The sequence below is a fragment of the Emydura macquarii genome, unplaced genomic scaffold, assembly GCF_026122565.2.
Source record: "Emydura macquarii macquarii isolate MOO-44397 ecotype Brisbane River unplaced genomic scaffold, CSIRO-AGI_Emac_v2 contig_2422, whole genome shotgun sequence".
Classification (NCBI taxonomy): domain Eukaryota; kingdom Metazoa; phylum Chordata; order Testudines; family Chelidae; genus Emydura; species Emydura macquarii.
The window spans coordinates 29,559,188-29,585,376 of NW_027132559.1; the positions used below are offsets into that span (position 1 = coordinate 29,559,188).

The 26,189-nt window shown below is 39.3% G+C and overlaps 1 protein-coding gene across 1 annotated transcript in view; it reads right to left on the reverse strand.

Moving 5' to 3' along the window:
- Nucleotides 1-772: 772 nt before the first annotated feature.
- The window catches only part of SDHAF3 (succinate dehydrogenase complex assembly factor 3), a 68,986-nt gene continuing 43,569 nt past the window's right edge, over nt 773-26,189 (reverse strand). Inside the window, exon 2 of the mRNA XM_067561690.1 lies at nt 773-1,665. Coding sequence (XP_067417791.1) covers nt 1,462-1,665 — 204 coding nt within the window. The 3' untranslated portion in view covers nt 773-1,461. The remainder of the gene's footprint in view (nt 1,666-26,189) is intronic.

A 26,189-nucleotide genomic window follows, 5' to 3' on the forward strand; every position in this document is an offset into this window, starting at 1 on the left:
GCCTGTAACTCCTGTTGAGGGTTTCAAGAGCTGGGAGATAGTGTACTCCCTCAACCTGTCAGAATTAGCTCCCAGAACAGTAACTTTGGCAAACACAGCATGGTGCTATGGCTTGAGACATCTGTAAATGCACTCCCTTGTCAAAGCTGTTGTCCCTAAAGAGGAAAGAAATTATGTTATCTTGAATACTCTACAGGGAGCAGTCAGTGGAAGATCCAGAAGTAGAACAACATGAGCAATAATTATAATATAAATATAGGTTTAAAATACTGAAGAGAAAATTGCCTTAACAGCAAATAAGTTGTGCATTTTGAAGACATGGGAGGGCTATGGGAGGAAACTTTTTTTTTAAACACAAATCTGTACATTGCAGTGAACTGAGCATTACAATAGGTACACCGTGTCTTGCTGAATGCAGTGCTTTGTTTCCATTAAAGTTTGTCTAATCCAGTGGTTCTCAACCTACTTACCATTGTGGGCCACATATGCAACTCTCTATGTGTTATGTACTACCTGTATGGCCCTGAGGTTGTCACATGGGCTGCAGCTATGTGCCAAATGGATCGCAAGCAGCCTGCAGGCCACGAACCACTAGTCTAATCTATTTCTGATATTTATAAAATACCATGAAGGAGGCGCAGGGGATCATTCCTGTTATTAGATATAACAAAATTTGTTTCTGTATAAAAGCAGAATATGGGCTGATATTGAGCCGTTAAGCTTCTTTGCATTTTAATTGTATAATAATGACTTAGCATACTCATTTCAACTAAAGAATTATTTTATTGCTGAATGAATGATTAGAGAATTTACTATCTGCGAAATTGCAGGATCTCAGGGATAAGGAAGGGAATCATACTTGGATAGATGCTAGGGGTTACACCGTTTATTTTGCTCATAAGCCAGTGGTTTTAAGCGGAATACATTTTGTTTTAAGGAAAATTTCACAATAAAACTTATGAAGAAAACTAGCATTCAAATGAAAGAACAACACATCCTTCTAAATATGGTTTACTTCATTGCAATGCAATAAACCCAAATCAGTAGCACATTGAATCCACATCAGAAAATTACTGTTGATTGCATCCTTTCCATTATTAAAGGAAGAAGTGGATGATATACAAATAATGACTTGGCTTGAAATCAAGACCTACCAGGTGCTTAAATCCAATTCTAGCATAAAGCTTTCCATTTTGAAAACATATGACAATTTTTATATGACCAAATTCTTAAAATACAGCTTATTTTCTAAGTTCCACAAAGTGCAAATGTTTGTTCTGATATACATAACATGGAACCATAGAGTAATTCTAACATTCATCATTGCACAAGAAAACAGATATGTCAGGTTAAAACCAAGAATGTACCATATCATCAGCTTTCATTATTCTTCGTAATAATGTTCTATTCAAATTGAAAAAGGAAGCTCTATAAAATGCTTTTCAGTGCATTTAAAAAAACCTAGTTTTTGTATTCCGAGTCATCAGAAATATTAAATTGCTTATTAGGTTTAGTGGCTTCTTGCATTAATTCCTGCAGCTGTCCAATCTGTTCATTATGGAAGTCATTAAGTTTCTCCTCTGTGAGGTGGACTCCAAAGCAGGTCTTTTTTCTTGAGTTTTGTCTGTCTTCATTAGCTTGCTGCCACAGCATTTCTGCATAGATCTAATATAGAAAGAAAAATAAGAGAGAGGTCAAAGAAAGATGACAAAAGCAAGATTTTTGTTGACTTTATTAACTCTGCTAATACTTGCAAAGTTTACAGTCCTTTTACCAAGCATCCTTTTCTGGATCAGTCACAAAACAAAATGACGACAGCATCTTGCTGAATGAAAACCTATTAAAAGATATCAAAATTCCAATGCCTTTTGGTAATTTTACGCTTCTGTTTAAAACAAAAATCTGCGTCAGCTCTCTACCAATGCTGGATTAATTTATTTGTCATGCATCAAGTCATGCATTTCAATTGGTCAATAGTATATTTAATCACAGATGCTATGCTTTTATAGACTTTATCAAGCAAAAGTATCAACAAAAGTAACTGCACATTGATGTGATTGGACTGGTACTACTTGTCTGCAAATACACACTAGAATACTGCAATACATTCATGGGGCTAGCCTTGAAAATTACTGAATGACTGTTGTTAATATATAGCATTGCTGTCTGATTGCTTAGTAGCATGTTGATAATATTCTGTGCTTCAAAGACTGAATTAAGGCTACTCACGTTTCCTGGTAAAATCAGATTTTGATCCATAATACCCTACCTAATTTGGAATACTCTCTCTAACCCCAGTTCGGAGAAGTGCTTAAGCCCATGCCTGAGATCTATTGACTTCAATACGACTTAAGACACGTGTTTAAAGTTAAGGACATGCTTATGTGTTTTCCTGAATTGGGGCTGATGTCTCTTCCTCACTCAGGGGGTGCTTATTTATACTGATGCTTTTTAAATGCACCTCTCCAGAGCTCAAGGCACATGTACAAATAATTTTAAAAATGCATACAAGATTTCCAGTTGGTCTCATTGTGACACTGGCTATCATTCCCCCAACCACCGGATGGGAGTTTTTCCACTGATTTCAGTGGGTTTCGGATCAGGTCTCATGTGAATTGCAATAAATTTTGTAAGCATCACAGATTATGAAAGTGAAATAACTTATAAACATAGCAATTTTTCAAGGAGAGAATCCCATGGCATTCGGAAAGAAGTCAGATATCTAACAAAAGGAAATACTTTATTATGAATTTGAATGTGCAATGATTGTGTGATGTGACAAGCAGAATGGGGGCTCGGACAGTGTGTGTGCACTTCACTTGCTTGTGAAAGGGACACTGATAGGGTGGAATGACTCTACTTGCTTGAAATGGTGGATAGACATTCTAAATGATTATCAATTACTTAGATGACTGCTTACAGCACTGATGTTTATGATTCCAATTCTTCCATTACACAGCGCTTTCTCCTTGTTTTACCGTCTAGCATTAAATAATTCCCAATGGACAGCAATAGTCTATTAGGAAAGTAAATGGGGGTGATAATGACCACTACTACTATCCTTGAATTACATTCTGATGTAGATTATCTAAACAAACTATTTTTACAACATTAATTTCTCCAAATTCAAGACCATTATAATAGGGAATCTCACCTCCCACACAGGGTCCTAGCCTTGTCATTTACCGTGACCAAAAGATATATTTAAAATATTGTATGCCTTCTCCCATTTTTAAAAATTTAAATCCCACAGTTTAACCCTCAATTTCACATCTATCCAAAAAAATCTGGCCCCAGGGATAGCATTTTCTTTATTGGGTAGAAGAGAAGAAATTAAATGTTACCAAGAAACTTATTAAAAAAAACCCAAAATAACAGTATGCACATTAGAAAAATGAGTATCATACTATGCAGATTTTAAGGCGAGAGAGAATCATTAAGTTGTGTAGTCTGACACCTGGTATAACACAGGCCATAGAACTTCACCCAGCTACCCCTGCATTGAGCCTAATAACGTGTGTTTGACTAAACCATGTCTCCCAGAAAGCCATCCAAAGTTTTGATTTGAAGACCACACGAGATGGAAAACCTATCACTTTCCTAGGTGGCTTGTTCCAATGATTAATCACTTTCACTGTTAAAATTTGTGCCTGATTGCTAATTTGAATTTGTCTGGCTTTAACTTTGAGCCACGTGTTCTTGGTACATGATTACCTGCAAAAGCAAGGGACTGGACTCAATGATCCAGGAGGTCCCTTCCAGTCTTATGTTATGCTTTTCTCCGCCAGACTGAGGAGGAGCCCTTTAGTACCCAGTATTTTCTCCCCTTGAAAGTATTTATACGCTGTAGTCAAGTCATCTCTCCAATCTTCTTTTTGATAAACTCATGAAATTGAACTCTTAAATCTCTCATTATAAGGCATCTTCTCCAGCCGTTGGATCATTTTTGTGGCACTTCTCTTCACCCTCTCAAATTTTGCACCCTCTCTAACTTTTTAACACCATTTTTAACTATTACAAAATGTAATATATTCATAAGGTTACATTGCATCTGTCTAAATCATGATAGCCTTATGCTATAGATGCAATGAAGTATGTTAAATATCAACATTTCCTTTGCCTAAGTAGAATGCTTATGACATTTTCTGCCCTAATCATTCATAACATGTTTAACTTTAATAGCATGCTACTGGAGAATATTGCATTCCAACACTAATGATCTGGGCTACAATAAATGTTCCTTTTTAGCATGTGCTTGGTACAATTCTTACCAATTGCTGCTTTTTAAAATTGCACTGCTAAAAGTAGGGCATATTTAGATATAGAACCGTATTTCTCACAATATTTATCAGTTTTTCATTATTAACATTTGATTTACTGAAATTAAATTGTTAATTTTTTTATGCAAAATATCTATTTTTAGAGGCACAAATGTAGTTTTTTAGTATAAAGCACATGCAGTCATAGTCCCTACAGAAAGCCTTCAAACCTACAGCTTAATTTTAAAAACGATGCAACTCTTCTTGACAGCAAGCAATCAAACATTGCATATAAAAAGTAGCATCTGTGTGCACATCTAGTAGAAAGGCCAGATTCTGATAGCTTCACATGGAATAGTACCTTACTTCAAAAGCAGTGCACTGACTTCAATAGTACTTCTTATGGAGTCAGGCTACCCAACATGAACAACAATGGTGAAAATGGTCCCACATTCTGCCACACTTGCTCTTGGTGCGTAGTATGTACCTTACTCTTTGGACAGCCTTAGTGGTTTCAATGGAACTATTCAAAATATAAGGTACTACTTAACATGAGCAAGGGTGGCAGAATCTGACCCTTAATGGGGATTCACACGCTCTGTGCATTAATCAGGCAATCATCTTTTATAATAATGGCTAATAGGAAGATAAGGAAAAACTGCAGGGGAAAGGATAAACATTTCTATACTGTTTTGAATGTTTACTTAAAATAAGCTTGTTCAAGACCCCTTTGCTTTTCTCCTATTACAAACCTCTTCCTCAATTCCATTCCAGGCTTTCAACTGTACAATACAGGCCAATGAATCTGTACAAGTCTCACTGTGTATTCCTCAATATTAAATGGATATTAAATCCAATTTAGCTTTTATAATAGACAGTGAGGGATTAAAGTGGCACAGGATTATAGTGGAAGGGAGGCAAGATTTCAAACTTACCTCCCCCTCTTTCGAAAAGCCTCTGGCAACTATGACTTACTGACTGTCAAGACTCCTGGTATGGCCAGGAAAGCCTAGGGCTCTGTAAATTTGTTCCAGGTAATTATACAATGGAACTGCAACAGCAGGATACAGCTGTAACACTGCTGGGCTCGGAACATGTCAACAAGTCTTCCACCTACTCAGTGGCCCTTTCTTCTTGCTGATTCTGGCAGCTGCAGCTTTGAGCCAGCAGATTCTCAGCTGTCACCTCCTATATATCTACACACACTTCTCATGCTGCTCAGCACAAGGGCTTTTGCCGAAGCTGAGAGGAAGATGGTAATGTGAGCCGGTTGGGAAACCTCTGTTCCATGCAAGCAAGACTGGATGTCAGTTCTGAAGTGTGGGGGAGGTGGGAAAAAAGGGAAGCAAAATGCTTTGAAGGGTAGATTTTTTTATTTTTTTTAAAGACAGGAACTAGGACAGGATTTGAGGGAAATCACTACAGAGTTTTATGAGCATTTTGTTGACTGGATTTGTCAAGAGTTGCCTAAGATGCTTACTGATTTAAATTAATTGAACTATTCGTATACTTAAAGTTAAACACAGGCTTAAGTGTTTTGCTGGATTGGAGCCTAATTATTTACTTTTCTTAAAATGGACTTGGAAACAATGAAACTCTAAAAGTTAGAAATGAAGCATAAAATGCATTTGTGCATAATGTATGTATGGTCCATTCCACAAAGAACACTAACATCTTTTAGAAACCCTGAAGTGTAACTCTGAATACAACGAAAGTTTGAATTACTAAAGAAACTATATTTTGCATAGATTAAAATTTTGATTAACTGATTTGTGTAGGCAACACTTTTTGTAAAGAATTAAGTATGAGGAGGACTAGATGAGAGGTGATAAAAGAGACACTCCCATTTATAACTATTCAGTGGTTTATGTGAACTGAGTTGGCGAGATCAATCCAGTTACTAGCACTTAAGTATTCTCATTACGAAAGCCATTGTTACAACTGTAATTCAGAATATATCCGGGGGAAATGAATTAGTGGCCAAATGATGTATTCACAGGCATATGATAAATTACAAATATATCACATATAGCACTTCTGCATATATGATGTTTGGGCCTAATCCAAAACCTATTGAAGTAAATAGCCTTTGGATCAGGTTCTATATAAATTTATCCCATGGCTGTGAAGTTAAATACATGGATATTAACTGTAAATCTTTGAACAAACTATGATAAAACAAGCAAATCTAAGTTAAAGTAGCTACTCTGAGTTTTTAATCCAGGAACTTTGGTCCATGATTCCTATTAACATGAAAAAGAGCCGTAGCTCAGTGCTTAAAAACCATTACCTCCATCTTTCTCTCACAAACCGCCTCACTACATCTCTCCCCTTCTTAAATTAGGTGTGTGTTCAGGACAGTGTTAGTCTTAACTATGATTTATACTCAAGAGATCAAATTAATTCCTACTGTAATTCCACTGATTTCAGTGGCGTTACATGAGGCAGGAATTGGCCCTATGTTTGTGGGAGGGGTTGTATATAGATTTTCTTATACATAAGTGAAAATTTAGTGTTACTAGCAACATATAAAACTTACTGATAGATTAGCTAGTCTGCAGTTCCATGGTCTGCACAATTTCTTGTAAAGTCAGAAGACCACATTTGAATTCTGAAGCCTTTTTAGTCTAATAAATTACTGACATTACACAGGCAAATTCTACACAAAGAACAATCCAACTAATATTGATTTTAAGTGGTAGACCTAGAAGAAAAAAAACAACTTCTCATTCTACAGTTCTTCTTAAGAATACAAACAGCAACAATTGTACGATCTTGCTCCGTAACAATACTGAAAACAAGTATACTGAAAACTGTAAAGCTCATGGTATTTATACAATATACCCCTAGGACACAAATTGAAAAACAAAGAACCCTAAAAGGAATTCAAAATATAGTAAATGAATCTACAGTCACTGCAAAGATTGAGTGTGGGTTTTCTGTCTATTAAGGCAGAATAGCTTATACACTATAAAACGTGCAAATGAAATGTTGGCTGTGATAATGAATTATATCCATTTTCTTTACATTCTAACATTCAGGCATCACAATTTGCAAGGCACTGGCGTTAACGAGAACATAGCTCGGAAGCTATGCCATTCCTAATTAGGCTAGATTTCAAAGGGGTAGGAATACCTTCTTGGGAGCTACTCTGTGGTTGCTACTGAAGCTATGAGGCTACAGCAGTTTCCCTAGTGCTTGCATCCCCTCTCTACAAGGGGCAATAGCTAGGGATCTGAAGACATATCCCCTGGGCATACCCTTCTCTTGCCTTCCACCTCTTCTGCATGACAGTACTCTGCTCCATGACATTTCAAGGGTGGCACCCAATAGTTGCCATCTAGAGGCAATTCACTACTAATTCTCCTTTGCATGGAAACATCTGCCTCTGTAAGGGTAGGTGCATTCATCAGAATTTGTATCTAGGTGAATGAATACTTTGCATGTCTCAGAAAACGTCAACAGTTACTGTATACATCACAAACGGATATGAAACAAAAGTTTGGAAATACGAGCTTAAAGAAACGTTATCCTTTTCTTTTGCATGTGACAAAAAAATGGAACAGTCTCAGCTCATCATACCTAAAGGCAGTGATGCATCAATACAAAAGAATATTTACAAGAGTAACATACAAAGGAGCAAATACAGTGGATCTGACTTTGCCTGTGGTGCCATTTCAGGAACCACCCAAACATGATTTGAATACTTACTAAATTCAGTGTTGTTGCTGTCTGAAATTCATATTTATTTTTACTTAATTTGCATCAAGTAGCTGTAAAATTTACATATAGCTGTACTATATAATTTGCTGCCTTGGAAAACTGTAAATTTAAAGTTTAGCTTACAATGTCAAGTGACATTTTGTTCACTGCATACATATTTTGACATGCAAGTTTCAGACAAACTACTACAGTAAGTTAAAAGTCGTACTGGAAAAATGACTATACCGCAGATTTAAGCAGGATGGCCATTGTCCTGTTTGCTGAGGGAAAGGGAACATGCTTTACAGGTGTGGAGGGGAGAGACATCAGAAAGTGCTGCAAAATGGGGTGTGGATTAGTGTGGCCGGAAGGGCGGAGAGATTGAAAAGGGGTAACCCCAGGCATGAGAAGCTCTTTTTCCATGGAATAGGCAAAGCAGCTTGTTAAGGCAATGATTCCGCAGGAACAAATTGAGGGCAGAGTTGCAGGGCCGTAGAGAACTCATGGGTTTTTCTCCCCCGAGGCTTGGCCCCCCAACAGACTCCAGGAGAATATCGATTCCATCTTCATCTTTCCGGGGTCGAGGCTTAGCAGATGCCTTGTCTCATTTTCAGAGCTGGCATTAGGAGCCAGCCAGGAACCCGAGCCAATGTCGCTAGCACTATGGAACCATGGCATAGGACGTTTGACATGTAGCATGGAGATTTGTGGCTCTGCAAACATGGCAGAGCTATGAGAGCAGTTTTAATGATTTCATGCAGTTCCAGGATTGGGCAGGCTGGCCACAGATATGGCCCATTATGGAGAAGCGGATGCTGTGGCACATGGTGTCAGTGGCAACCTACCAACTTAGCATCCTCAAAAATCTTGAATCACCTCTCAGCCATTATGTTCATCGGTAGGCTAGATGGTTATCCAGATTCTTGCAGCGGTTTCTTAGTTTGAAGGTTTCTGGTGGGGTGGTCATGTACCAATGGCCCCAAGGAGGATTTACATCATCCCATCACAGTTAACGTTCTTGGGAATCTTGTGCATATCCTTGCCACCATATGTCATAGTGGACAGAAGGGGATCTTGCTCAAGGCTATTCTTGAGAGAAGAGGGACTTGAAGCTGATCTTGAACTTTTTCCAGGAGTAAAAATTGTGTGGTTGGACATGCTTCAAAGCAGGGTCTGACAGGGTGCAGTGTGGACCTCCCCCCCTCCCCGAGTACACAAGGTGAAGAGATATGTGAATAGGGAGTTGGCCAAATTTCTGCGGCCATATGAGGGTCACTAATTTCGCATCCTGGCAAAGCGTATGGGCACCAGAGTTATATCGGGAGGATGGGGTTCACCTATCAGACTTAGGTTTTTGGCCAATCTGAAAGGGCATTGGGAGATGTCTGGGGACCTGCCAAGCTAAATGCTGGTGCCTCCTTGTGGCGGATGTCCAGCGCAGATACTCCATAGCGAAGGCATTCAGTAATGGGATAAATGGCTTGGTAAAGGACTTAAAAAGTAGGCGTTGGTTAAAGGAATGGAACAGGGAGGTGTTTGGGGCTCCTATGAATGGTACTGCAGGGAGCCAACCCCTCTTTCTTATAGCCCACCTTAACCCTTGTCTGGGGGGAGCAGGGGGTGGACGGTAAGGTCCCAGCAATGGGTTAGCTGGGGGACATGGATGGAAAAAAGGGGGGCTGGCAGAAGCCCAAGGGTAGTTATTGAATGAACATGGAGTTACCTGCACTGCACACTGTTATCTGCCAGGTAGTCCCAGACATCTACTAATAAAGTTGCAATTGATTAAATAAATCAAAATCAATCAAATAAAGTTGATTAAAACTATATTAAGTGCCTTTAAGTGCAGGGGCGGGGGAGACTGTTGTCTGGCTTGCCAAGGAAAAGGGAACAGTGCGTTGAGGGTGTGGGGGGGGGAAGAGGTCAGAAGCTGCTACAACAGGGGTGTGTGGGTCAGTGTGGCGGGGGAGAGGGGCTGGGAAGGAATTTTTCCCTCACTATGGCCTAGATGAAGTGGGGTCCTTCTTTCAGTATAGCCGGACAACAACCTAACCTTCAAAACAAATACACATCCCTTCTACGTCTACATGAGATCAATAACATCCTTTTCATGTAGGTAAGAAGAGCATCAACAATGAAGTGTCTGCAGCATAACTTAGTTTTCATTTATTAAAATACTCTAGATCACCTTTCTGTGAAGACTTATCAATGTGTCATCTTCCTTGGAATGTGAACTGCAAGCCATTTAATTAATGGATTGAACTCTTGTTTAGTTTCATGACAGTATCAGTAATATTTACTTCTCTTCTGCCCCAATGGTTTTTGGGTATTTTTGTGACTTTCAACTATAGCAAAACGCCTCAGTGCATCACATGGCACACCTTACATAGCAACATACACTGGAGGGATTATTCTGCCATGCTTATTTGTAGTAGGCTGCAGCAGGCACAATGCAAAATGGATAACACTGAAGCCAAGTGTCTAGGTCTTCAGGTGCATCAGAGCCATGCCCAGTGCACTTGAGGAGGAAAGGGAGGCATATAAGTGTCTTTCCATCCCCCTGATCCATGATAAGGTGAGGTCTGGGTCAGTCAGCACTAGTTTGGCCCCTGGTGTATATTAGAACAGCCTGTTAGAACTGTTCTAACTAGTTCTGGCTTTAATGACCCCTTATTGGCCCAAAGTGCAGCAACTTCATACCATCTGGGTATTCCCATATTCAAGGAGAACTGCCAGATAGCTGCTAAAGCAGCTTTCTCTCCCTTGTGTTTCACTCTATCAGTACAAAGAGCACAAGATGGGGCAAGGATCAAGCCCAAGGTCTCTTCCACAAAGAGTTTACACTTTAAGTAAATTTACAGCAGTGGAAAAACACCAGTCACAAAAACTGTGCTAAATCAGGACCCTAGTTAATTCTCTATGTTACCACTCCGTAAAGCAAATATATGCACACGCTGCTACATATTAAAAGCAATTAAGAATTGCTTCCCCAGTGAAGCTACATTTAAACCACCAGCAAGTGAATTACAAGAAACTAAAGAACACTTTTTAGGCTTATTGGGTGGATTTTTTTCAAAAAAGCCTAAATAAAGTGATTTAAGCACAAGTCCCATTTAAAAAAAAAACTCAATGGAACTTGTGTCCAATGTCACTTAGGCTCCTTTGAAAATCCCACCTGTTATGTTAATGAAAAAGCAAACGTTCTTTAAGCCTTTTCTGCAAAAAAAGGGCAAGACAGTATTTACAGTAAGTGATAACTACAGAGATAAAATGAATGGGTTAATTAAATAATAATGAGGTTCATATAGTTTTCTTCCTCTCTTTGAAGCATTAACATCCATGCAATTCATAAATTATAAAAAGGCAACTGAACGCAGGATATTCAAAGTTCGAAAATATCATATCAAAGGAAGAAAGCGTCAGTCTTGCTGGCTCCAAAGTACAGAAAGGAAAAACATCTCCTTTGAACTGCAATGTACAGACTGTCCCTGATAAAGTGATAAAGTTTGTAGATGACACAAAAATTGGGGGCGTAATAAAAAATGAAGGGGACAGAGCAATTTGGATAAGTTGGTAAACTGGGCACAAGCAAACAGCATGCATTTTAACATGACTAAATGGAAATGCATACATCTAGGAATAAAGGATGTAGGACATACTTACAGGTTGGGGGACTTTGTCCTGGGAAGCAGTGATTCTGAAAGAGATTTTAGCATGCTGGTGGATTCTGAAAGAGATTCTAGAGAGCTGAACATAACTCTTTGGGCCACAGCATCACAGGGAGAGCTCAATACAATCCTGGGATGCATAAAGAGGGGAATCTTGAGTAGGAATGGGGAGGTAATTTCACTTCTGTATTTGGCACTGGTACGACCATTGCTGGAATGCTGCGACCAGTTCTGGTATCCGCTATTAAAGAAGGATTTGACAAATTGGAGAGGATTCAGAGAAGAGCCACAAGAATGATTAAAGGATTAGAAAACCTGCCTTATAGTAATAGATTCCAAGAGCTCAATCTACTGAAGAAAGAGAAGGCTAAAGGGTGCCTTGACTACCTTCTATAAAATTCCAACATGGGGAACAAATATGTAATAATGGGCTCTTCAATATAGCAGAGAAAATTGTAATATGATCCAATGGCTGGAAGTTGAAACTAGACAAATTTGGACTGGAAGTAAGACATCAATTTTTAATGGTAAGAGTAATTAACCATTGAAACAATTTACCAAGGTTTGTGGTGGATTTTCTATCACTTAAACGTTTTAAATCAAGATCAGGTGTTCTTCTAAAAGATAAGCTTTAGGAATTATTTTGGGAAAAAGTTCTATGGCCTGTGTTATATAGGAGATCAGACTAGATGATCACAAACGTTCCTTCTGGCACTGGAATCTATGGAGATGAAAATGTAGCATTTGGTCCATCACAGAGAAAAGCCCCAGAAGACTTTGGTTCACTATATAGCAGGGGCATAGCCAGAAGTGATTTTCCGGCACAGCCTGTGATTGACTTCAGTGGGCCTGGGCCACTTCCTGCTTCCGATCAAGTTCAGGTAGCGACTGGGCAAAGAAACTAAGCTGCCGGATGCTCCAGTTACTTTAGCAACTGGAACTTCGGGCAGCTTAGTGATTCTCCACAGGTCACTTCCTGAACTTCCTGCTTCCAGTCATGTGGCCGTAAGCAGGAAGTTCAGGTAGTGACTGGCCAAAAGCTGCCTGACGCTCCAGGGTAGCTTAAGCGGGGCATTGGTAGCAGAAGCAACAGATTGGGTGGGTCTGCTTTCAAAGTGGGTGGGCCATGGCTACCCAGGCCCATCCATAGCTATGCACCTGCTATATAGAAGAAAAACAACAAACAAACAAAATAAAACCCAACGAACATTCATGATCTTAGAAGTAGGAGACAAAAGACTGAGAAGAAGGATAATTCACAGTTACATATCTGTATGATTTGCCAGCAAATTGTTGCCTGATTCTTTTAAAAATAAAATTCCTAAAATTATGATTTTCCTTTTTTGGATTAGCAAGACTAATGTATTTATCTATTCAAAATTAATTAGATTACAAATGAAGAAAATGACAATACTGATGAAACAACATCTTTGTTAATTGGGCCAGGTCAGGAGGTTCTTTTCCTGGACACACTAAACATGACTAAAGCAGAGCACTGAAAGTGGTATCATATGGAAGCTTCCTGTAAATGGCCTTTCTCAGGGTAACATGAGAAAACAAGTGTGGCTGTGCAGGTTGCCCCCCTAATGTGATGCTGAAAGTTAACTTGGAATTGCAGCATTTCAAAGTCTTCTTCTGCTGCATGTAGTAAGATCTAATACACACAGCCAAAACTAGAGCACAGCCAAGCAATGATACTAAAGGAATAGCATGGTAGGAAACAATCTGTTCTTATTTTTGGCAGAAATATTCTGAATGTACTTCTGCAATATATTTTGCCAGAATTTTGTAAAGGTATATGTTTAAAAACGACTGATTTAAAAACTTTTTTTATTTAACCCAATTAAATATCTGTAAAATATCTGTAAAAGATTAGATCTTTAGAGAAGTGATTTTAAACAAAAACAAAATAATTGCCTCATGAGCCACCAAGGCATCATACACTTGAATTAAATTTTACCACAAGCTTTATAGGTAGTTTTAAATGTAACAGTAAAACCAGGAAAATTCTACCCACTGTACAGCACAACTCAATATACAATCCTGAAGTATATTTTCATTTTTGCCTCAAATAAAAAAACAAACAAACATAACCTGCACTTCATCCTTCAAAACCACTTTAAATATTACAAGATCAAATGAAATACAGCTACTGGATCAAATTAAATAATTTATTAAAAATCTAATCTGAACTGGCAGCTATTTTAACATTTCAATTTGAAGTCATGTAACCAGATACCAGGAGCAACTGATTATTAGATTATTTCAAGCTACCTTTGTTTGCAGAAGAGATGTACTAAGATCATTTAACATAAATATAAAACAGGATATAATGGTATTAAGTGGGCTTCTCTGTTGCTTTGTAGAATATTCATTGAGTCTTATTTTAAATTATTCTAAATGTGACACACTTGCATTATCACAAGTCTCTTATGTGTGCACCAAAAACACTTATTGCTCCGCTGAAATGAATAGACAGTGGCTATGGATCACATTCTCAAGGATATAATATACAGCCAACCACTGGAAAGCATGGCAGAAGTCAAGGAACGCTGGCTCCCTGGGATTTTCAAAGGAGTGTATGGGAGTCAGGTGCCCAATCCCCAATGAAACTCCACAATGGGACTTAGGTGCTTAACTCCCTTCAGCAGCTTTTTCGAGGATCCCAGCCATATAAAAAATAACTTTACAATACAGCTTATGTTCTGCAGTGCCCCAGGTACCTCAATGCACTTCACAAGGTAATACAAATTGAGCATGCATTATGTGCACAATCACAGTTTGCAAACGGCTCTGACCATTGATTGGTAAGGAGGGATTTTCAGAAAAGCACTCACTCAACACTGGCTTACCATTGCTCCTATTGAAGTCAAAAGAATTTTGCCATCAAGTCCAATGGAAGAAGAGTTTGGTTCCTTTTTTCAGGCCAAATCCTGTTCCTAATGAACTAAATGAAAAATTTGTCATTGACTTCAATGTGAACAGAGCAAGGTTAGGATTTTTCAGAAGCACTAAGCATTAACCAAACACAGACTAGCCTCCTACTCTGTTTGCAAAATACTATGGGATCTTTAAATTCCACCTTAACATCCATTCCAGACTCACATGACACCAAACACTGCATCAAAGGGTCACAACTGTAATGTAATATTCAATATCTACAATATTTTAAATTCAGCTCTGGGTCTTCTAAAACTTAGATGCCAATAAAACCCCCTAAAACATTAGTAATGAGCTGACCTTCATATTAAAATGCTGTAAAATCCTAATTTAGCAGATTTAACAGAGCTAGCATTCCATGCATTTATGGTAGATATCGAAAGTTTTCCTTATTTTTCAGATTAAAATATATTCTTTCTTGATACTGTAGTATGGAATTTTGGCTCATGCTTTCAGTGTCAGCTAGTGGCTTTTCAATGTATGAAAGTTAGTTTTTCACATCCTGCTGACACTTTAAAAAAATGAAACTCTTGGGGTGAGATCTTCATCCTTCCCTCTGGCCCCTTCATGCCAGGTAAAAGGGCTAGAGTGAGGTACAGGGGTTCTAAAAACCCCAGTTCCAGCTGGAGGTGGATTTCCCCAGCAGAGGCAATGCAGAAACTGCCATAAGGCTACCCTCTAAGGACCCCCCAAGTGTAATGGGGGCATGCCAGAAGAGAGCTGAGGTGAAAGAGTGTGACTGCGAAACTATGGAGTTTCTAGGCTGTGCGGCAGCCATAGGACAGCCAGGGAGGCTGTCATAACTTAGGCTCCCAAAGCAGTCTTCACTGCATTATTAGCTCAAGCTGTAACTTGAGTTTTGTTCCTAACCTGACTCTTATCCACACACAGAAATCTCTAGTTTGAGTTTAAAGCCCCATTTAACTTGAGCGAGCTGGCCTGTCGAAGACATGGATTGAAGCTCAAGTGTTGCTGATGCTCGAGCTAGTAATGTGGTGAGGACTCAGGGACAGGCTACAGCTCAAGTTAACAGCTAAGGAGTTGTGCTGCCAATCAAATCACTATGTGTAGGTCGAGCGTTGTTTCGCAGTGTGGGCCACTCTCACTAAAGCTAGGCGAGCTCAAGATGATGTAATTCAAGTGTAGTAAATCAAGCTAACTTTGCTTTGAATTCAAGCCCTAATTTATGCTGGGGGCATCTCTTCATTCATGCAAAGGCAGCTGAAAATCCTGGTTGCCTCTGATCTGCATGTTCTATGCTCTTTTTTTTGTTCTCAGGAAAATAGATGTTTCACAACTTAAAATATAAAACAATATTAACAGTTAGGGATTCTGGATGAAAAGGGAACCCAAGACTCAAATAGTTGATAAACTCTCAGTATATCAATTTTCTATCTTCTTCTGATCCCCCGGGGGGAGGGGAGGGAGGAAGGAAGGGGGGAATCTGATTTGTACTGCACAGGTGTTTGCTGTCCTTTGTTGTGTCACTTATTTCCATTTATTTCCATTCAATAAGAGCAAATCACTATAAATGCTGCTGCTCTTAGATCTGATCATCATCTGTAGCCAGTTTGTCAACATAAAGCCATACGCTCCAAGGACACGCTAACACGTATTCCTTACATTTCTAAAATTCATCTATCTTTGACGATTATCATTCTCAGAAATTGTTAGGCAAAATGTGGAGCATCAAGATGGCCAGTTTTACTCAAAGGTTTGTTATAATAACTATACAAGCACATCAATACTGAAATATAATTGCTTAATAGATAAGAGTATTATCTCTAATCCAAGAAGGTCACAAGTGTAAGCACCTTTGAGAAAGAATCTGACCATGATCCAGATATAAGTTATTTGAACTGATGTTGTATTTAAAGGAGCAGCATTATTAGTTCAACTTTCAAAAGGCTGCACTTTGTTTACATCTCTTTAGAGCACATTTTTATATTAATATTAAAATATGGAAGAGCAGATGTTTTATTTTTACCCAAAGGAATGCAAATTCTACTCACTACTCACTTTGATCCCTGCTTATATGAAGTCTGAGTACCAGAAACTATGTAGTAATCCTTAATTAAAATGTAAGTTGGTAGTTTAGGGGATTCTCCAGAACAAAACCTGTGTGTTGTGTAAATACAGAAACAATCAGAAAACTTCCAAGATTCCTAAATTCCAATTTGGAAGAAAACAAAAGGTTCAATAAGAGAATAAGAATTTGGATATAATAATGATTTTGTTGGGATTTGGGAAAAGGTATTGTAATGAAAAGGAGGACGGAATCAAGATCTTGTGGTGATTCATGTGAATTACAACTACATACACATAAATCATTATGTTTTTATTTATTTATTTAGTCCTGTAATTTTTTTTTAAATTTTTTTTTGTAATTTGGTAGAGGAGAAAGAAAGATTGCTTGGCTAGAATGGAGCTGATGAATATAATCATGTAGTATTTAGTAATGAGTATGGAGAATTATTATTAGATCAGGAAGATAGTAAGTGGGCTGCTTTATTTGAACACAATTTACTCAAGATGTTAAGAGGAAGGAATGACATTTATTTAGAGGAATGTGACACAGCTCAATGACAGATTCAATCATTTTGTTTTTAGTTTGTTTCAAGACATTCAAATTGGACATGATCTTTTTTAAATCTTAAATTGAGACAAAACTGAAAAGTTTGTGTGTCCTCGCTGTGAAGCTAGCTGCATAGCAATTCTGTTAAGTCAGGAATACGGCATAACAGTAATAAAACAACAGAGGTAGTAATATTGTAATTTGTAGAAAATTAATCTATAGTTAAGTGTTTTATTTTGATGTGGAACATATGTGACTTGAATGCTTTTGATCTCATTTTTTAAGTATTGACATAACTTTATTAATATTCACCATATATGACTAGGCATGGTGGTTTTAATAAGTAAGGGCTAAACTCTAGGTCACTAAAAGCCTTATACACGGTCTCATAACACCACATAATCTTTAAAGGGCCTCTCCACTTTCGATAATGGGATTTGGAACAGGCCTTAAATTTAAAACTCATTTCCCAATTTTAGTGAAAAAGTATGGAAGCAAAAGCAATTTGAAAAAATATGGGAAAGAAGAAAGCAGCTGATAACATTATGAAAATATGGGAGAAAACAACTGAAAAGCATCTGCATGGAACAGCTGAAATTTGGAAGGGTCAGTATAGATTTATGTCAGGAAAAAAATATAGCTGATGCTACTTTTAACTTACGAATCCTCATGGAGAAGTTCAGAGAAAAGACTGTAACTTGGCATGATCATTGTGGACTAGAGAAGGCCTATGATCCTGTACCAAGAATTAGTTTGGTGGAGCTTGTGACTGAGAGATGCACCAGAAGGATACGTCAGTCTTATCCAGGATATGTATGATGGAGTTACTATTATAGTTAAAACCAAATGGCGCTATAGCAGAAAATTTCCAGTAAACATTGGCCTGTACCAGAGGTCAGCATTGAACCCTTTTTTGTCTTCAGTTGTCTTGGATGTGATGAGTAAAAATATTCAAAGGGATCTGCCTTCGAATATGCTGTTCACTGATGATTTACTGATATGTGCACAAGATTGTGAGACCCTGCAAACCAACTATGAAAAATGGCAACACAGTTTTGAGCAGGTGAGATTTAGAGTGAATGCTGGTAAGATGGAGGCTCTGACAACTGAGGGAGGAGAACCCACCATAAAGGATATTACAGGCAGAGAGCTTAGAAGAGTAAAAGAATTTAAATAGCTAGGGTCAAAAGTTGCTATCAGTGGTGCTCTCCTGAGCAATGTCTGGCATTGTACCGAAACTGCTTGATGAAAATGATGGGAGCTGAGCCTAATTCTCTGTGATAAAAAGATGCCAATTAAGTTAAAAGATGGAGTGTATAAAACTGTAACTTGACCCATCCTAGTGTATGGAACAGACTTAGTCAGCTACAAGACAAGAAAACAGTATACTCTCCACAACAGAAATGAAGATGTTGAGATGATAGGAAACAAAATGAGGTTGTGAGGGGCCTAATGCAGGTTGCCCCAACTGATGACAAATTGAGGGAGGCTAAGCTACATCGGTGTGGACACGTCCAGTGAAGACCTGCGAGTTATATTGGTAGGATGGCCCTAGCAATGATCATAGATGGAAGATGATCAACGGGGAAGCCAAAGACTTGGTACACAAACCGGATATTGGCAGAACTTAGTGAGACCAATGTGCACAACAGCAAGACATAGGATTGTGAGTTTTGTAAGAAAGCTATAAAAGTCACCAATCCCAAACAAGGAAGTGGCGAGGAGGAGAAAAGCAGTTGCTTTAGTATTGTAGAAAGAGATTACAATCTGAAATGTAGATGTTGCACAATAAGTGAGGGTCTTAACGGAAGGAAGGGACTGGGGTCAGGAAACAACATGTGGCTGGGGACTAAAAAGTCTGGGTAAGCCATGCAGCGGCTCAAGAGCACTTTTATTTTCCCCTTGGGTATATAATCCAAGTTACAATCTAGCCCTAAGAGACACTATCCTCTTTTAAGGAAAAAAATACCCTTCAACTGTCATTGTGCTTTGGGGGACTGTTAAAGTGACATCGAGAGAAAAATATTTACTTTCAAAGGGATATAATAAAAAACCTTAGTGAATGTCATGAAAAAATTCAAAACAAGCAAAGAGAATTGTTCATTCTAGAGCTGTAACATATAAATAAGATGATAAACCTATTTTATAATCTTCTATATGATGATAAATAATAATACCTAGCTCTAGAAGAATACATAGTAACCAAAGAAGTTATAGAAAGGAAATAAATGGTTTGTTTAGAAATACTCGTACAAATACTAATAAATCCTCAGAAGAAAAGTCAATTCCAAAGATGACTCAGTTTTTGTTTTGTTTTGACTTTCTGTGTCTTATTTGGCAGCTCTCTCACCAACTGAATCTGTCCAATGCATTTTTGCCTACACTTATTATTTTGTCAGGCAAATGAAATGCCACACACGGGCAGAATACAAATGTTTACAACTTGTCTTGAAGTAGAACAGAATGAAGAACAACATTTTTAGTCGCAGCATCAATTAATCATAAGAAAAGAGGTTTGTTTAATATATTTTATTGTATTTTTTCACTTCTACATTAAAAATATAACTTAAGAAAATTCTATCCTGAAAATTTTTTTAACATAGATTGCTTCCAGTTAATTGCAACTGTAGTATCATTCAGACATGTGATGTAATAAATTACAGGTCTTTTGCCAATCCAATTAGCAGCACATAATTAAAGCACAAAATGGAAACATCTCCTACACTGCTCTATACAAAGTTCTTTACCTGAAGAACGATCACCTTAAATGGATCAAGGTTTTATCTTTTGGAAGTTCATGCCTACTACTCCCAGGTTTTCCTGGAAGCCAATGTAAAAACATCAGAAATAGAATATGTTAGAACATGTAGATATTTGCAGGGAAAAAACCTGTTTCCAAGACAACCACATCAGCTTCCAGACTTTTAGATACTAAACAAGAATATATAAAAGATTACATATCCCAGCTGATGGCACTAAAGAACGTGCACCATGTTTCAGTGCACATTCTTATTATTAATTTATACACAATGAAGCTCTTCAAGCATAAATATTTCCAAAAAAGCTCCAATGCAGCTGTTCTTTTACTGCTCGTGTAGCCAAAAACTCAGATATACTAGACATTAACATAGCAAAGAATATCTAAACACTGAAATTCTGTGGGAGAATACAGAACTATTTCTACACACAGACACTGTACAAATACAAGATGTTTGAGAAAGACCTGTTAATAAATAATTTTATATTAAATGTAGGCAATCTTTCATAAATAACCCAGAAGGTCGCTAGCCTGAAAAACTGACATATACACCACAAAGCACTGACTGGAAAAAAAATCCCTCGTTTATCTGAATAATTTCCATATTCTCTACTTTAATATAATAAAATAGGGTCCTTCTGTTGTTACTTTGGGAAACAAATTGGTTAATAGAAAATGCTGTCCAAGATTCTGTCCAAGATTCTGTCCTGCAGTCTAAGTTCTTTCCACTACTTTGGCCAGTTCTATCCTGGTCCCCCCAGTATAGACCAACTGTGGCAATCCAGCTATCTCTAGTTGGAATTACAGCCCCGTGGGGGCCATTATTTTAGCATAATTGCATGTGCATAGTTAGACATTCCTCCCCTGGAGCTAATCCTGGGAATTTGATTAGGACTTCAGTAAAAAAAGACCCTATATATGGAACTATGTGCTTTTTAAGTATGAAGAGTCATTGTCCTTGGGCAACATGGCTGGGATTTTCAAAAAGTTCCAGACAGAATATAACACTCAATATAGCCCCTTTGAAAATCATTCCCCCCGCACCCCAAAAAACAAAAAACAAACAAACCAGATATGTGTGCAGTCAATGGCTCCAAAGACTGACAAAAATTTATATATGCCATTTAAATTCATTGCTTGCTTCTATGGTATCTCTGTGAAAAGAAATATATACATTAACTTTCTTAATAATCGCCTCAATAAATTGATCAATATAGCTAATTACAGACTGGTTTATGTCCACTCTGTGTCTAATAACGTTTTGGAAGGACTACGTATCAGGAGAGCCAAGTGAAGGAGCAATATAAACTATTATGGGTAAAGAAGGCTCATTTATTTTAAATCCTATACATTAATTATGGGAAAACAAAAAAAAAATTTAGGAAGTCTACTTACCTTCAAGATGCGTGAAATTCTTCAAGATATGCGGTCTCTATGGTATTCACTGTGGATATGCATGCACTCCGTGTACCCAAGATCAGAAATTCTTCAATAGCAGAGTCCATTGGTCCACACTTGTGCTCAATGCTTCCTCCTCGTGCTGCAAGCAGAGTGCATGAGTGATGATGCAGACTGACTGCCCCTTCAGTTCCAACACTACCACAAATCAGTGAAAATCTGAAGCAAAGGGAAAGAAGGGTGGGTTGTGAATACCCATAAGAATCACACATCTCAAAGCACATCAGTTATTTTAAGGTAAGTAGCTTTCTTCTTCGAGTGCTGGTCCCTCTGGGTATTCACTGTGGGTGATTTCCAAGCAGTGCTTATTTAGGAGGAAGATATGAGGAAATAAATGGCACCAGGGTCTGCCAAGACCTGAGTCAGGGCAAAGTGTCTGGTGAATATATGGACTGAGATCCAAGTAACTGCCCTGCAGATTTGAGAAAGAGGGCTGTAGTTATGCTTGTAGTGATGCTACTGAGGCTGCCTAGGCCCTATTTTAGTGAGCCTTGATACCATGCAGAGAGGAGTTTCTGAGAGCTAGTAGTGGAGGAGGATGCAGCCAGAGATCCACCTTGAGAGTCTCTGAGAAGAGATGGTCTCACCCTTCAATCTTCTGGCAAATGAAATGAACAGCCAAGATTTTTTAAATGGCTTTGTTAAAATCCAAATGGAAAACCAAGGCCACTCTGTACATCTAGAAAGTGTAATTTCCTGTGATCTCTAGTGCTTTGTGTAAAATACAAGTAAATGAATCATTTGATTCAGATGGCAGTCCGATGGGATCTTAGAAACAAACTTAGGATGTAGTCCGAGGGACACCTTGTCTCTGTGAAAGATGGTATAAGGTGGGTCTGAACTGAGGGCACCAGGCTCACCTTACCCTCCTAGCTGAAGTAAATGCTGTAAAAAAGGCCACCTTCACTGACACATATAGGAAGGAACATGAAGCCAAACACTCAAAGGGTGGCTGCATCAGCACTTGAGCACTAAATTCAGATCCCAGGGAGCTGTCGGTCAATTTACCAGAGGGAAAGTGTTAACAATGCTTTTAAGGAATCAGACTGTTGTGGGATGAGAAAAAATTGAGTAGTTCTCTATAGGATGGTGAAATGTGATGATAACCACTAGATGAACTCTCACTGAGCTGACTGAAAGTCTCAATGTATTTAGGGAGAGGCAGTCAAGGACACAGTGACATTCTGATGGTTCCGCAGAAAGATGAGGCTTCTGGCCACATGGGGAAAAATGCTTTCACCAAGCAGCATAACGTGTATTATAACTAAGTTACTATTAAGCAAGATGGATTGTACCTCATTCGAGCAGATTCACTCTAAGTCTGTTGACCAACCAGAAAAGGCTGTGATCTGGAGGGAAGTCAGGTTGGGATGGTCGGTTCTGTTCTCATTCAGAAAGAGCTGTGGGCAAAATGACTGTAGGTGAATGAACATGCAGATTGTCATGATGGGGCAACCAATATACTATTATTTGGACCGCCTTCCTTCCTGCTTGTTTATATAACAAACAGTGGTCATGTTGTCTCTGAGGTAGAAAAGGGAGTGAAAGGGATCCCTAAACATACATTGTTCCTCTCTTCCCACCAGGTGAGAAACATTCAAACTGGAAGCAGAAGCAAGACCTTCTTTTTAAGGAGTCCTTGTTCAGGGTATAGACTGATTTTAAACCAGGTCTGAAGACTTCACAGCTGTAATCTGGTGAATGAGGTCCCATAAATACATACTGACATTTGCCCCCACAGCATCAGGCAGCAACAAGCTGTCATCTGAGGGCTGAGAAGGATTTGGCTACTGAGATCCCTCTAGGCTAGGAACCTATCTTGTGGTAAGTATGCTTTGGCCATAGTTGGGTCCAGGGCTGCTCCAATAAACTCTATAGTTCATGTAGGTGTTAAAGTGGACTTTCTAGGATTTACATGAAGCCCCAAGGATGGCATAAGCTTAGCAGGGTGGTCAATACTGTGTGTTCTTCTTGATGTGGTCAACCCTCTGGAAGACAATCTTTGAGGTAGGGAAATGTGGTATCTGTTTTTGGAAAATAGACTGATATCCCTGCTATGACTTTCATTAATACCTTTGGGGATAGCTGATAGCTCCAAAGGGAGTACTTTGTACTGGAAGTAGTACATGCCCACCATAAAGTCGAGAAATCTCCCATGGGCTGGATATATATCAATATGGAAATATACATCTTTCAGATCAAGAACTCCAAACCAGCCATGTATGTTCAGCAATGGGATTATGGCAGACCATGCAACCAACCTTAATCTTGTATGACAGATGAAGACATTTAATTGTCTGAGGTCCACGCTTGGCCTCCAACCCCTGTCTTCTCTGGAACTAAGAAATACCTAGAGTAAAACCTCCTCCCTCCGCATTCAAGAGGTATAGGCTTTATGGCTCCTAGCTAGATCAAGCAGTCCACTTCCTATCTGAGTATCCTCTCATGAGAGGGGTCCATGAAGGGATACAGGGAAAGGGGTTTGGGACGTGGGCTGGACTGGACTGGAATTTGATGCTCTAGCCAGTGGAAATAATGTCCAGTACTCATTTGTATGATGTTAAGGTCTAGCATAGTGGGAGGAAATGGGCTAGGCAGCCACTGAATGGGAAAGAAGGTGCTACCAAGAAAAATTAGTTGACAGCTCTCGTCAAAATACCATTTTAGAGGACTTCTGACTCTGGAAGGAAGATAGTGATTAAGCCCTACTTCTGCCTTGTTGCAGTCTTCAGCACTTTCTTGGTAGCTTAGAGGACTTTTGATGGTGTGGCGTGGTGTGGTGGTGGTGGCCAATATCTGTTGTGATAGAGAGTTTTCTCTGTGAAGGTGGGGTATAAAAATTCAATGAGCAGCAGGTGGCGCAACAATCTATCAGTGAGTGGAGTGCCTCGTCTATCTTCTTACTGAAGAGAGAGTTCCCGTCGAAAGGAGGTCCTCCATTGTTGCTTGAATCTCCTTAGGAAACCCACATGTCTGTAATCAAGAGGTTTGTCTTCTGACCACAAAGGTTGCTAGTAAGCAGGATGACATGTCTGCTGCATCAAGTGGTTCCTGTAATAATAACCTGGCCACTAGCTTCCTCATCAAATATGAGGGTAGTCTGTCAGCCAGATCTGTTATAACTGAGAAGGTCATACTTCAACATAAAGGCTTGGTAATTCACAATCCTGAAGATGAGGCTGGCTGAAGCGTTCTTTTGTTCGAGTAGGCCCAGCCTTTAGGCTTTTTTATCTGAGGGGGTGGTTTTTCTATGGCTGGGACTTCTGCATTCAGTGGCCTTATGAACTATCAATGAGTTGGGGTTGGGCAGGAAAGTAAGTATTATGTCCCCTTAGGGGGAACAAAATATCTCTTTTTAGCTCTCTTTGGAGTAGGAACATAGGTGCCTGGGGTCTGCCAAATGTGTTTAACCAGGTCTAAGACGGCTTCATTCATCAGTAAGGCTACCTTGATGGGAGCTGTTGAGTGGAGAATTTCTAAGCAGCTTGTATGTTGGAACCTACACTTCCTCCAATGGAATCTGGAGCGTGACAACTATCCTCCTGAGCAGCTCTTGGTATTGCCTGTAATCATTAGGTGGAGAGATAGTACCACCTCATTTGGGGATGAGGATGAAGCTGTAGGTGGTTCTGGCGGTACCAGATATTCTGGTTGCTCTGACTGTGCCTCCTGATCTTCTGCCCATGATTCTTCTCTAAATGTTGGAGGGTGAGGTTGGTATCTTCAGTAGTCCATCTCCAGAGCCAGTGATAACGGTTCCATGCGCCCCAATGTGGCTACCTAAGGTCGTAGGCGTACAGAGGTGGACCATATGATGAGTACCACTGCTCCCTCGGTGGTAAATGTGTCCTGGGCATGCAACGGTTTCCATGAATCCCTGGAAGGCCTAACTATGGTAGGTTGCTTTGGAGAGGCCTTTGTCAGATAGTGGTAATGATTCTTGTCCTTCCTCCAAGGATTCCTCAGATTCAAGAGGTGGGCCAGTCAGCATCATCTGTGTGAGGGTGCATGGTTAGAGTTGGGTTGGGGAGACTGTCCCAATATCACAGCTCTGCTGGAGCTGGGTATTGGGAAGTAGTGGATGGATGGAGTTTTGCTTTCCCATGGTAACACTGGTTCCATTAGGATTGGGGATTCTGGATCCAAGTAGATTGCCAGATCCTCTAGAAGGATGTATGTTGGTTTCGCCAGGGGAGAGCTGGTTGGTGTCTTCAGTGTTGGGACTGATGGTGCAGGCTTTGGCACGCAGTGTGGTACCACTGGTGTGGATAGCGTGTGCTTCTTATTATCTTTGTGCTGCTCAGAGGATAGTTTTGGAGCAACAGAAACTTCCAGTATCATCGGTGCCTGCCCAATCTCACCATGAGCTCCAGGAGAACAGAGTCAAGGGTGTGGAGTCTTGCTTGAACTTGAGTGAAAGGAAGGGGTGATGCCACTCGCTTCTTCAAGGAATGATGAGCCGATTTCTCAGAACTCTTATGTTTCTCCTTATCCCCATTGTGCTTCTGCTTATTGGAGTCTTTTGACTTGATGCTGTATTCTGCCAGCATGGGTGGAGCTCTACGTGCTAGTTCCGGATGAGGAGAATGGGAGGGCCCTGTATCCAATCTACGTCTCATGGCTAGCTCATTGAGGAGTTGGCAGAGCCAAATCTCCTGAGCCTGCTTGGCGTGAACAAGCAACATACCAACTAATTAAACTAGAATTAGTTTTGCTCCTTATCTATAAATTAAATAACAATTACCATTATTTACAGAAAAACATCAAGTGAAGAACATACAGACACAGAAGGATTCCATCCCAGACCACAAACGATAGAAGAGAAACTG